Here is a 12,858-nt window from a genome sequence, read left to right on the forward strand (position 1 = left end):
GTATAGAGCTCCAAGGAGATTATGTTGAAAAATAAAAAAAAATTTACCCAAAAAAAATTGTTTTTATACCTCATTCTAAGGACTTATTGAACTACCCTCGTAATTATGTTAATCATTTAAATTCAAAGATGCCAAAAAATCATAATTTTTATATTTGCGTTACCTACTTGCCTTCATTTATTAACGTTTCCTCAAAAACAAATATAATTAGTAAATCTACTCTCGATGAATGAAAGTTTTAATTATGAATTAAATTTATTTATTTTTGTAATTGTTGTAAATAAATTAATGGATAAAACTGACATCTGTCAGTATTATTTATAGTCGCTGCTTTTTCGGCGTTTGAATGCATTTATGTACTGATTTCGTCGTTAAGTTATGTACAATTACAATTAATCACCGCCCATAACTAAACAACAATTGTTATTGTTTTAAACTAGCCTTTGAAGTGAAACATGCATGAATTTAAGTAATGGCGATTGCTGTCACTTAGTCTTCAGTAATAATCAACTGTTAATTTTACATAATTTAAGGACGCGCTGATACACTGTCGGACTTTTCAAAGCAAATTAAATACATTTTTTCACCAATTCTGTTTCAGAAATTCCTTGCTCGGTCCGACTTATCAAAAAGGGGAAATATTAGCTTAGCTGAATTCATACACTATATCAAGGAGCACGAGAAAAATCTGCGACTTCAGTTTTCTGATCTCGACAAAAATCAAGATGGTGAGAACGAATTTAGAAAGATATTGACTAACTTACACTTCTTCCGTTCAAAGTGATTTGGAAATTAAACCGGAATTAAGATACAATGACATATGTCGAAAAATCATACTCTGGGAGCCAGTGATTTTTCATGTTTGTCCGATTGCAAAATGGCGCTAAAGTAGGTCAAAGTTGTCAGAATAGATTAACGCGAAAATGTGATGGTTAAAACCGTCATTATAATAAAGGAATTCATTCTAATTTTTACTTATTATTTTGTAGTATCAAAAAACTTATCCTTAAAAGAAATGTGGTTAATAAGAACCTTGCCAAATACCTGTGCTGCACGGTGATTCTCGACTATTTAAACACGGATGGGTGCGGTCAGCGCTCGGATGGGCGACTGTTCATGATTCTCGCTCAGTCGTGTTTTCACTGAGTTCAGCCCTTTTTACGCCCGGTGCAGGTTGATGATCCCCCTCCCCCTCACAAAATAAAAAGCTTGTAGGTATTTTAATTGTGTAGTTGCGCCCCTGTAGGTCTCTAAGCGGCCATCCAAGAATTATGAACAATATATCAATTTTGTCTATTAAATAAAAGTGGAACCTTAAAGAAACTCGTTATAGAAAAAAACATTTCTTAAGAATAAGATAGATAACAAGTCTTAAATCTAGAAACATACAATTTTATAATTGAAGCCTCGGCAAAAAGAACGTTGCATTTGATCAAAACAAAAAATTTCAAAATAGTCAAGGTTATTTACTTTCTATTATGTCAATCTCAATCTCAAAAGAGTGTATTTTTAAAAAACTATGTTTAGACATTTTGAGCAAGGATAAAAAGAGAAATTGAATTTGCTAATGTTTCGAAAAAAATCAAAACTGTATTCAGCAAGTTTTGAAAGTATACTTTATACTTCTTTTAAAAATAGTTTGTTTTATATTGTCGGATCAGGGCATTTTACTAACTATAGCATTGTACGTTTAGAAAATATTTGGAACGTGCATTGATTTTAAGGGTTTTTTTTTGTAAAATTGCGGGTTTATTAAAAAAATGTGGTTACCAGTTGATAATTCAAAGTATTGTACATCGCTAGCCACTACTTTTTCTCATCTTTCTGACAGCATACGAATATCACGTTGGAAAAAAGATTCGTCTTTTGAAGCTTATCCACGAATCGACCCACTTTTTGACATCTTCATAAGAAGTGACTTGTTGCTCAAACTGACCATGAGTCATGGATCGCAAGAGGTGATAACCAGACGAACTGATGTCTGGAGAATACGGCGGGTGGGGTAGGACTTTCATTTCAGTGTTTCCAAGCATGTTTTGACAGGTTTTGAAACGTGGGGACGAGCGTTGTTATGCCAAAGAATAACTTTATTGTGCTATGACTATGACCTGCTGATCACACAAAATACAGAACATGATCTTTGATCCATAGATATTCGGTTTTGGTGTTGAAGTTGAATTTTACATGCCAAGTCAATCATTTTAAAGTTTCCTAATGGTATGAAGTCACATATGAATAATATCACTGGCTACTGGACCATCACTCTGTATATACCTAGAAATTTAATTCAGGAAAAATGTCGAAGAAAAATAGAAAATGAACTTCGTCCTTGCCTAAAATTAAGTTGATAACAATCATCAAAATTAAATGTACATCGCATACTAACTAAACTTTAATCCTTGAAGTGATTTTTTTTTGGAATTGAATAATTGTATGTGATGTGATTTTTGCTACATTATGAATGAAGTTAGTAAAACAATTAATTTATAGCTTCACTCTCTTTCTATCAGAATCTGAAGAATCTGATGATAGCTTTATAATGTGACTTTTTCAGAAGTGAAATCGCCGTCATCTAATTAAACGTTTATTTTTTCACAGGAAAAATAGATCTGGAAGAACTAATAAGAGCCTTTAAAGATCTTGGTATTGAAATGGAGAGGGCGGAAGCCAAAAAACTTTTACGGAGGTGGGTTCATGCATTTTTATTTTTGACAACATATAGGACCTTTTATTTTACTTTGCGAATTTCCCTTTGCAACCATCAAATCTTTATACTGAATTAAAATGCACGGCATTTTCTCTAAGAACAAAATATTCTAAATCTATTCATGACTGAGGACATCACAATGAAAAGTGATTTTGTGATTATCAAAAACAATTAATTTTGTTGTACATGAACTCGTTCTTAAAGTTTTACGACCTACGAGTTCATTAGAATGAAAATTATTTATTTTTATTTTCTGCTGTGAAAAAATCATGTGAGGTAGTTTTTTTGGTCAAATGAAACATTAGAAACTGAATCCATAATTTAAAAATTAAATGTGTTTAATTTTCCATTTTTTCACATTCAGCAATGTTACAGCTGCAAAGTCGTGGGCATGTGAATAAGGGAAACCATTACGAGGAGGATAGAAAAACTTTTGAATTCATAATATTGATCAATGATGAACAAGTGGGAAAAATGTTACAATCGAAATTAAATTATAAATTATTTTAGCCATTTATTCTATATTTTATGCTCTTTTAATACGTTGCAATTTTATTTAGGTGGTACTGTTCTGGTACGAAATAAATATTCACATTTTAATTCTTTCCAAACCGTTGTCAATTTAGATAGTGTATAAATTCATGAAAAAATCATCTAAAACTGTTATTCGAAAACATTTTTTTTATGTTTGCAGCGATTATTGTTCAATTTGTTGTCAAAATTGTACGAGCTACAAGCTGTGTTGTATTAAAAATGTAAGGATGGCAGCCATTGCTACCAACTATCATTGGCAAAAAATTACGAATCATTTTATTTGGTTATGTTGGTAATAAACAAAGGCATGCGTTGCTTAATTATTTTAAAAATGTTTGGTTGGTAGCACTTTCTTGTTACTGCTTGTACCTGAAAGCAAATTAACTACGTCTACTATACCCAAGCCTAACATGTCAACGATATATTCATCTCTTACCGAATTTCATTTCTCATGAAAACACGTAATATATATTTTGGATGAAGATTAAGAGAATTATTTATGAGATTTCGAAGGATTGCAAACAAATGTTATGGGTTTCATAGGATTTCCCTTCATTTTATGGAATTTAACGGTTATTCGTTGGATTTCAAGCGATTTCACATGTTTTCGAAACATTAAAAAAAATTAGTTAAATTAGGGGCCATGTGCAGCGGGACTCCAGGACCGTTTCGAAAGTCAAAAACAGAACTTACCTCTTTTTCTAACGTATGGAGATAGAAAGAGAGGCCTTTTCGATTTTCGACTTCGACGAACGGATGGACACAATTGAAAGATTTTAAAGAATTTCAAAATGATAAAAGATATACAGAATTGTGTGTATACTGGAACCGCGTTTATATCCGCCGTACGGGAACGTAAGGATTCACTTATATCCTCGCGGGAGGGGATCCCACCAGTGCTCCTCAGTGGAGGGGAAATTGCCGCGATGCGTGTTGATTCGCTTGTTTGTCACGTGGTAATGCGAGGTAGTAGTTGCAAATAATTTAGATATACCCTTGATTATAGTTGAAAATTCTCTTATTGAAAGTACATAAATGTAAATCTATTAAAGTATTAGACGTTATGTACACTCGGTGAATCCATTGTTTTGTTATAGCTATTACTAAAAACTAATACATTTGTTTATTGCGTTGAACTAAAAAAAGCCAGAGAATTCAAGGAATTCAAGTGATTCATCGAATTCAAGGATTCAAGTGAATTCAATGACTTCAGAGAATTCAAGTAATTTAGATAATTCAAGGGATTCAGAGAATTCGAGGCATTCCGTGAATTAAGGGAATTTAGAGAATTTAACGAATCCAGAGAATTCAAGATATTCAGAGAATTCGAGACATTCAGCAGATTCAAGGCATTCCGTGAATTAAGGGAATTCAGAGAATTTAAGAAATTCGGAATAATTTAAGGAATTCTGGGAATAGCTAGAATTCTGGGATTTCATAATATTGTGAGAAATTCTAGAATTTGTGCAATTCATAAATTTCAAGGTTTTTTGGAGAATTCAGGATATTCAGAAAATTTCAAGAATTCAGGAAGTTCAAGTAAACAAGAGTCTCTTGTAGTCTCTTGTCTACTATACTATATGTTTGTCGTCCAAAAACGTTGTAAGGATTTTTCCGTCAATTAAGATGTAGTTTCTTAAAAAAGCCTCTTCAATTTTTAGGAGGCTTCTATTATATGTTTTTCGTACACTTTGATTGATTTTGGTGTCACACATTATTATTTAAAAAAAATTGACATTCAACTATTGACAGATGTTTGACTCCAAAATTAATATTCTCGATTTTTTACAAGATAAAAAGCACAGATTCTTTGAAAAAGGCACGCAGTGTTAGCCGAAACATCAAAATTTCAATAAACGAACTTTCCATTCATTTCGTTTTATTCTTTTAATTAATAAACACCGTAAGACCTACAAAAACATATATTACTCTTATTTACATTGACGGTCGAAGAAAGGATTGATTTGATTCTTATCAAACCTACTTATTAATTTCTAACTAATTATGAGAATTCCAAGAATTAAAGAGTAATCTGTAAATTCAGAGCATTCTCTGCATACCTTAAATTCTCTTAATACCCTTAATTCTCAAAATCTGTCAATTCCATGAATATCCTGAATTCCTTGCATTCTCTTAATTCCTTGCACTATCTGAATTCGTTGAATTCTCTAAATTCCTTGAATTTTCTGAATTACTCAAATTCTTTGTATTTATAGAATTCTTTGGAAAATCGTACTTGTCACTGGTGTTGTGGTAGGTGGTAGGTTGGAAATAGTGCAACGTAACACGCTGATTTCGGTTATGTTTTGTTGCGAAGATCATTTTAACGTCATCAATTTTTTATTTATTTATAAAAAATAGTTTTAATAATTATTTTTTTGATGTAAATAAGCGGCTTATCATAATACTTACCATTGTTTGTTGGCATTTTTGTGTGTGTAAACAGAGGCTGGAGTTTTCTAATCTCAAAATATGCAACATTTATTTAAAAACTTATGTTTCAACAATAATTAATCTTCTTGAACAATTATTCCTTCACAAAATTATAGTTTTAATTAATAAAAAGGAAAAAGGAGGGATAATAAAGTTTTTTTAAACCTCTGCCAGGAACATCTCCAATTTATCCGTCTAAAAAACGGATAAAAACCGGTTCCACAGACCGGTATTCCCTGCAGAGGGTTTAATATTTTTTGTGCGAATAATAACAAAGCAATATTAATAATGTACCTGCAAAAATGTATATAATTAGTTATAAAATCATTTTAAAACACATCCTAATAAATACGCAAATAAAAAAGTCTGTGATAGCCGGCCTGAGCTATAGATACATAGGAGTTGTCAGTTTGGTTCAACTGATCGATTTTACACATTTTCGAATTTTATTAAAGAAAGTTACAGCCTTTGAGATACAATTAATTAATTTAAACTCATATTTTTAATAATTTCTGTAAAATATATGTGTTTTTACTTATTTTTACGCTTTATTACCGCGTGTTTCGGCAGTATTAAAATAGTTTCAGCAAAAAGCTCACTTATCATTAACACATGCACTTCAGAAAAGATACCTGATGAGGCTCTAACATATTGAATCATTTTTATACATTGAAATTTGTTTAAAACTCGCTTCGGATAATAATTATAGTCTTAAATATTGATAGATCGTCAGCCCCAGAGTCGGAACTATAGAAGAGTTTCAATGTAAGGGGTGTGCCACAAACATTAACCTGACATGCGAGGGTCGGGTCAGATTTTTTGCAGATCGGGTCGGTTTGCAGGTTAATCCACAGATCCACAAACAACCCGCATTCAGCTTGTCAAACCACAATAAACCAACCTTTAAACGGCATTTACGAATGTTGCAAAAATTAAATAAATTTTACTTAATTGGAGTGGCGTTACGAATTTATACAAGTTTTTTATGACTTGCTCTGTGGATATATGTGTATGTCAGAGTCAAGTTTTGCATTCCAATTTTGACACCCTTCTGCATGTCCAATCGGCATTTATGCCCTTTGAAGTTCCAAACTTTGGCGCTCGTATCCTTTTTTGAGGTCCAGTATTTTGTTTTTAGCAGAAAAAGTTACGACGGGCGGACGGACGTACATTTGACCGAAACTATAAGGGTGTCAACCCGGAGCTACGAAAACCAAGAAAGGATTTTATTTCCGTCAATTTTACATTCACGAAGCTCTTCAGGTTTTTTTAATAGTTTGAATGATTTTTACTAGATGTCAGCCATAAAAGAGAAGGACCTCAACGCGCAAATATCTCGAGTTACAGGGGTCTAGGTAGCCACTTGAGTTTTTCACTCACTTGCTCTTTTTGTAATTCAAAAGTTAAAAATTAATAATTCTGCAATCCCCGACTTGAAAGTAATAGATTCCGAATGTTCGAATTATTCCGATTCCAACGGTATGTAATTTGTCCATAAAGTTTGAAAATTGGCAAAGTAATGTTAGAATATTAATTATCTTTGGGATATTCTACTACGTTAACAAAAACAAAGTGTTCATAAATAAAGATAGCGTATATTTTAATAAAAATAGAAATAATCACCTGAATTATAATAAAGTACAGGGTAGAGACAATTGTGGGTATTTTCGAGATGCTTACTGTATTACGCGTCAAATAGAAATGAAGCTTCTTCCCGCTCGGGCCCTTAGATACCCAGATGTGTCCTTCGCTCGCACAGTTTTCGCAGCTTTCCCCAAAACTGTCCACACCCCTACTATTGGTACATTTATACATCCCTAAACTTAACAAGCTAGCCGTACTATCAGGTAAAGATTATCTTTGTTTTCGACCAATTCGTTTCGCAAATCGAATGGCACATACAAGAGAAAACGTTGTTTCTTTTTGCGATAGACTCGCACATTACACATCGTGAATCGTTCATGGGTTTCTTGATCCCCCTCTAATCTATCTCGTATTTGCATGATTTCAGCACTTGCCCTTTGCATCTCGGCAACTCAATCCGTTGTAATCCATAAACCAATACTAGTAACCGCACCAACCCTAGTTCTTCGGTCGGTTCCACAGGATTTCGACTTAGCCCGTCGGCCACGACATTGCTTGCCCCTTTGAGGTATTTGATTCGGTAAGTGAATTCCGAGAGACGCACAAACCACCGGCCTATTTGCGCACTTAGGTCCCGTTTAGATTCAAGCAACTTGAGGCTATTGCAGTCAGTTTGAATAATAAAAACTATTCCAATTAAATAAACGCGGAATCTCGAGTGCGCACACGATAGCTAGTGCCTCGAGCTCGTACGAGTGATACTTCGACTCGTCCTTGCTAGTCTTTCGACTAAAGTAACACACGGGATGTAGTATGGTATCTTCCTGTCTTTGTAGAAACACCGCCCCTAGCCCTATCTGACTCGCATCCCGTGTGCACTTCCGTTTTAGTCCCTGGCCTATATATTGCGAGTACTGGCTTCTCGAGCAACAGTTGCTTTAAAATATCAAAAGCCTCCTGCTGTTCCGGTCCCCACACGAATTTCGCGTTCTTCCTCGTTAAATCTGTTAGAGGTTTCGTGTTCAACGAGAAGTTTTTAATGAATCTGCGAAAAATCTCTCGCATTTACAATTTTCGTTCTTGGCGATATTTCTCCGTAAGACATTATAAATCCTAAATACTCTACTTTATGCTTAAAAAATGGCATTTCTGTAATTTCAAGGTCAAGTTCGCGGCTCTTAAAGCGTCAAAAACCTTTCGCAAATTTTCAAGACCGTCCTTGAAATTCTCTGAAGATATTATCGCATCGCCAATGTAAATTTGTACAATTTCGGACTGTAGATGACTAAAAACGCGACACATTAAGCGTTGAAACACCGCTGGTGCATTGCATAACCCAAAGGTAGAAGTTTAAACTGAAATTGACCATCAGGGCTGACAAATCTCGTCTTCGGTCGCGAATCTTTACCAACTGGAATTTGCTAGTAACCACTTACCAAGTCTAATGACGTGAAATATTTTTTATCTCCTAATCGATCTAAAAGAGCATCTACTCGCGATGTGTCTTACCAGCAACATCGGACTCGCATGTGGTGAACAGCTATCCTCCACGATGTCAGTTTCTTTCAGCTCCCTGATGAGATGTTTCGTCTACTCTCTTTTACTATAAGACAGTCGATAATTCAGTATCTAATTCCTCTCTAGTCACCGGCACATCGTTTATTTCACGTTTTTGGATTTTGGCCTCACTACACTTGTGTGCACGTGTTACTAAACTTCCCTCTGGCACTATGAAGGGAGAACCTGAGAGATTTAGCACGGGAATCACTGCCTAACCTTTTTCGTCAGTTTTAACTATACAAAATGGAAGAAGATGTCCTGATTCCCGCATGTCACCATTCAAGAATAATTCGGTCTTTAAAATCAGTCCCGAAACAAATTCGACCTACATAATTATCCGGCACAACATACGAGTTACCGCACTTAACACAGTTTTTACCGGTTCACTCACTGCTCCAGTCGTTCTTCAATATACAGTTGATTTGTCATGCTGCTAATCACTACATGTCGTTGTTCAATATAAGCGTGACCCACCAGTAAGGACACTGCCTGATCTTCGTCGCGCATCACGTGAACGTCTACCCTGGCATCAATCACATCGATTGTTAATGACCCGGATATCCGGCCAATAGGTCGCACGATCCCGTTTTCGTAACCCACGAGACTCTCACTTTCGCCTTTTTCGATATTAAATCCGAGTCCCGTGGCGTCAAACTCGTGGATCGCGACGACACTACTGCCCAAGTCGACGTAACATTTTAAAGGTTGTCCACTTAAAAACGCATTTTTTAAATATTTCGCATGTGTGTTTCCGACCGTATTCACGAGTTTCGAACCAATTCCACTTGAACCTGCACTAGTTGAGGAGATTTCACCGATTCAATTCTGCGTCTTCACGCGATCCCGCGCGAGATGGCCCATAACACCACACTTGAAACATTTTCCGGCTTTAATTTTATTTGGACAGTCTCGTTTCCAATGTCCGTGTTCTTTACAAGCGAAACACGTTACTTCTCGACAGTTTGTTTCTCTGGATTAGAAAGAACTCTCATAATTTGTATAAGGAGATTAACTATAAGATAGGTATAAGAGCATAATTGTACCTGTAAACATTTTTGGTAAAGATTGAAAAAATTGTTGGACATTCCTCGTACAAATGGTTAGACATATTTTTAAACAAATTTTAACTGGGAACCACAAGAAATATTTTAAAGAAATTTCTTTAACAACCCTGGGGAAAAAATGCGGACAAAAAAAGTACTACAGGAAAGTACAAGTATTATTCAATATTTTTTTCAGATAATAAATAACATTTTATATAATTATTAGTGTTTCTATAAGAAAAAAGTAAGTTTTCGTCGAAAAGCAATCCCTTCGATATTGCGTGGTTATGTTAAGTTGTTCATTTCACGAGTTGGCCAAATTCATTCTGAAGTTTTAGTGATTTATTTTTAGGTTTGAAAATCCAATACTAATTAAATACATACTGAACATTAAAGATTCATAAAGAGAGATTTTGTAGGAACGAAGACAAGAAGCAGCAATCATATGAAAATGGATATCAATAATAATAATAATAATAACAATAACTTGTGTGTCACAAGTTATACAGTTGCGAGACTATTTTAACAGCAAACGAAATGTTGCGCTTTACAGTAGCATCTGTAAAGCGAATTTTGCTTATACGCCCTTAAATTTGTCCTCAGATGGGGTCTTGAATATCAGGGCAGAAACCATAGTGGAATTAGAAATACAATGGAAACAGAAAGCCATCCATGACAAATGAAGTGGATAGTGAGGCATCCAATATTTGGCTCAGAAAGGGTGTTCTGTGCCCAGAGACGGGAGGATTCGTCATTGCGATACAGGGCAAGGTTTTCAGCATCAGGAATGATCGCAAACACGTGTTAAATCAAAACGTGGTTGACCAGTGCCGATTATGTGGAGATACCAACGAATCCATAGAGCACATTATTGATGGCTGTCGCGTAATGGCACAGAGAGAATATAAGCACAGACATAATGATGTAGCGGGCATTATACATCAACAACTTGCCCTAAACTTAGGACTCTTAAAAGAATGGATGCCTTTCTACAGATACATTTCAATGTCCGTTTTAGAAAGCGAATATTACATCTTATATTGGGATGTTACTATCCAAATGGATCATTACATCCTGGCCAATCGACCAGACATCGTGATGCGAGAAAAAAAAGGTGGATGAGCCTGCATCATCGATATTGCTTGTCCGCTTACCCGAAATTTGCAGTCAACCTATAAAACCAAGATCCACAAGTATAGCGAGCTAAGGCATGAAGTAAAGACCGTATGGATGAATGTGAATCATGCATCTATTTATCCCATTGTGATTTCAGCTACAGGTAATGTGCAAGAAAGATAAACTGAATATCTTGAACATTTAGGAGTCAGTAGGTTACTAGCAGCAGCTCAGAAGGTTGTTTTACTAAACACCTGTCGCATTGAAAGAAACTTTCTTGACCATCAGGAAGTGAGGGACTAAAAACTCGTGGAGTTGCAGATGGTAGCTCTAAGAAACAATCCAGAGGTGACTGTTGTCACCTCCAACGCTCTTGGCCGTTCGTAATTGTATACCTACTACATTATCGCAGGAGGTTTTAAGCATCGTATTAAATTAGTTGAATTAACTTAAAAAATTTTAATCTCATCAGTCACTTGACTTAGTCTGTGGCTATGGTGTATAACCGGGTTTACCCATGTAAAAGTTTAATAAAAATATAAAATAATACGTTTAAATTCTTGAAAACTTCCTTCACTGCGATTTTAAGAAACGATAAGAATATTAAAAATATATTACATCGACTTGATTTCGAAGAAATGTAAAAAAGTATTAATTACTTACTCTTTTTCAATTAAAGTTTGATCAAATCTTAAGGGGGGGATGGGGGGCAACGCATGAAAAAAAAACGCTTTTTTAATTATTTTTTTTAGATATTTGGTTAAAGTAAATGTTTTGCATGTTACTAAGTATTATTTTTAAAATAATTAGTAATTTTTTTGTAGAAAAAAATTGAGTTAAACTATAAGTTTTTCTCCCCTCAACGATTATTTTTAGTAATTTTTTAAATTTTTGTGATCATTTGAAGTAAAATATGCCATTTTTTAAGTGAAAAACAACGTTAATATACAAAAATTAAACAAATATATCGTTGGGGGGGGGGGGGTTATACGTGGAAAAAGTTTAGCAAGTTTGAGAAGGATCGGTTCAGCAGTTCTTGTAAAATCGCTGGAACGTACTTTTAAAAAGTAGTTTCGAGAAAAACTCGTTTAAAGTTTCAAACATTGAAAAAGTGAAGAAAAAAAATTAATTTTTTAACGATTTCAGCTCCTTTTTTTCCATTACACTGTGCACACTTCACGACAGTAGAAAGTTTAGTTACAACTAATAAAAACTCTACTATTTTATAGTGTTTTTCATTGTTATCTGGAACGTTCCTATATTTTCAAGCGCAGGTGCACTCTATGAGAAGGGTCGGCTTTAACCCGAGTCGAAATATAGTCCCTACTTTGAGACTCTTCACGCGGATATTTGTAGGGGCTAAAGTTGTAAAGTAGAGGATATTGCCATACGGCTTTTGCCCCTACTTTAGCGCTTTTATGGGCTCAAATTTCCGAATCTTCCATTTGGGGCGTCAAAATAGAGGCTTAGTTTTTGTTTCTAATTTATCGCTCCACACTCTACTTTCATGTACAGAATAAAATTATTTGACAAATTAACAAAATGGAGCGAGAAGAAGACATACTGACATTTGCGTAATGTTTCAAGTTATTTTGCACACGGAAAAAAGTATCCATTAAATTTGATAGAACTAATCCTATAGTAGAGGATACGCTGAGTAGTTTAATAAAAGTTAAAATCGTCTTTGTTTTACATTGCGTTGGACCAGTCCCAAAACTATAGAGAACAGTTCTACAAAATAATAATCGATTTCCCGCCACAAAAAATTAATGTTTTGTATTATTATACGAGGGTGGATTGATAAGTTTCCGGCCTGACCAAGAAAAACAACGTTTTTAAGAATTTTTTTTTTTTATTTCTCAACATAATCTCCTCCAAGGC

General features: G+C 34.6%; 1 protein-coding gene across 1 annotated transcript in view; it reads left to right on the forward strand.

Annotated features, from left to right (window-relative positions):
• The window catches only part of LOC117176200 (calcium-binding mitochondrial carrier protein SCaMC-2), a 113,310-nt gene that overhangs the window by 33,102 nt on the left and 67,350 nt on the right, over positions 1-12,858 (forward strand). Inside the window, exons 2-3 of the mRNA XM_033366313.1 lie at positions 602-728; positions 2,599-2,686. Coding sequence (XP_033222204.1) covers positions 602-728; positions 2,599-2,686 — 215 coding nt within the window. The remainder of the gene's footprint in view (positions 1-601; positions 729-2,598; positions 2,687-12,858) is intronic.

Source organism: Belonocnema kinseyi, chromosome 7, assembly GCF_010883055.1.
Source record: "Belonocnema kinseyi isolate 2016_QV_RU_SX_M_011 chromosome 7, B_treatae_v1, whole genome shotgun sequence".
NCBI classification, from domain to species: Eukaryota; Metazoa; Arthropoda; class Insecta; order Hymenoptera; family Cynipidae; genus Belonocnema; species Belonocnema kinseyi.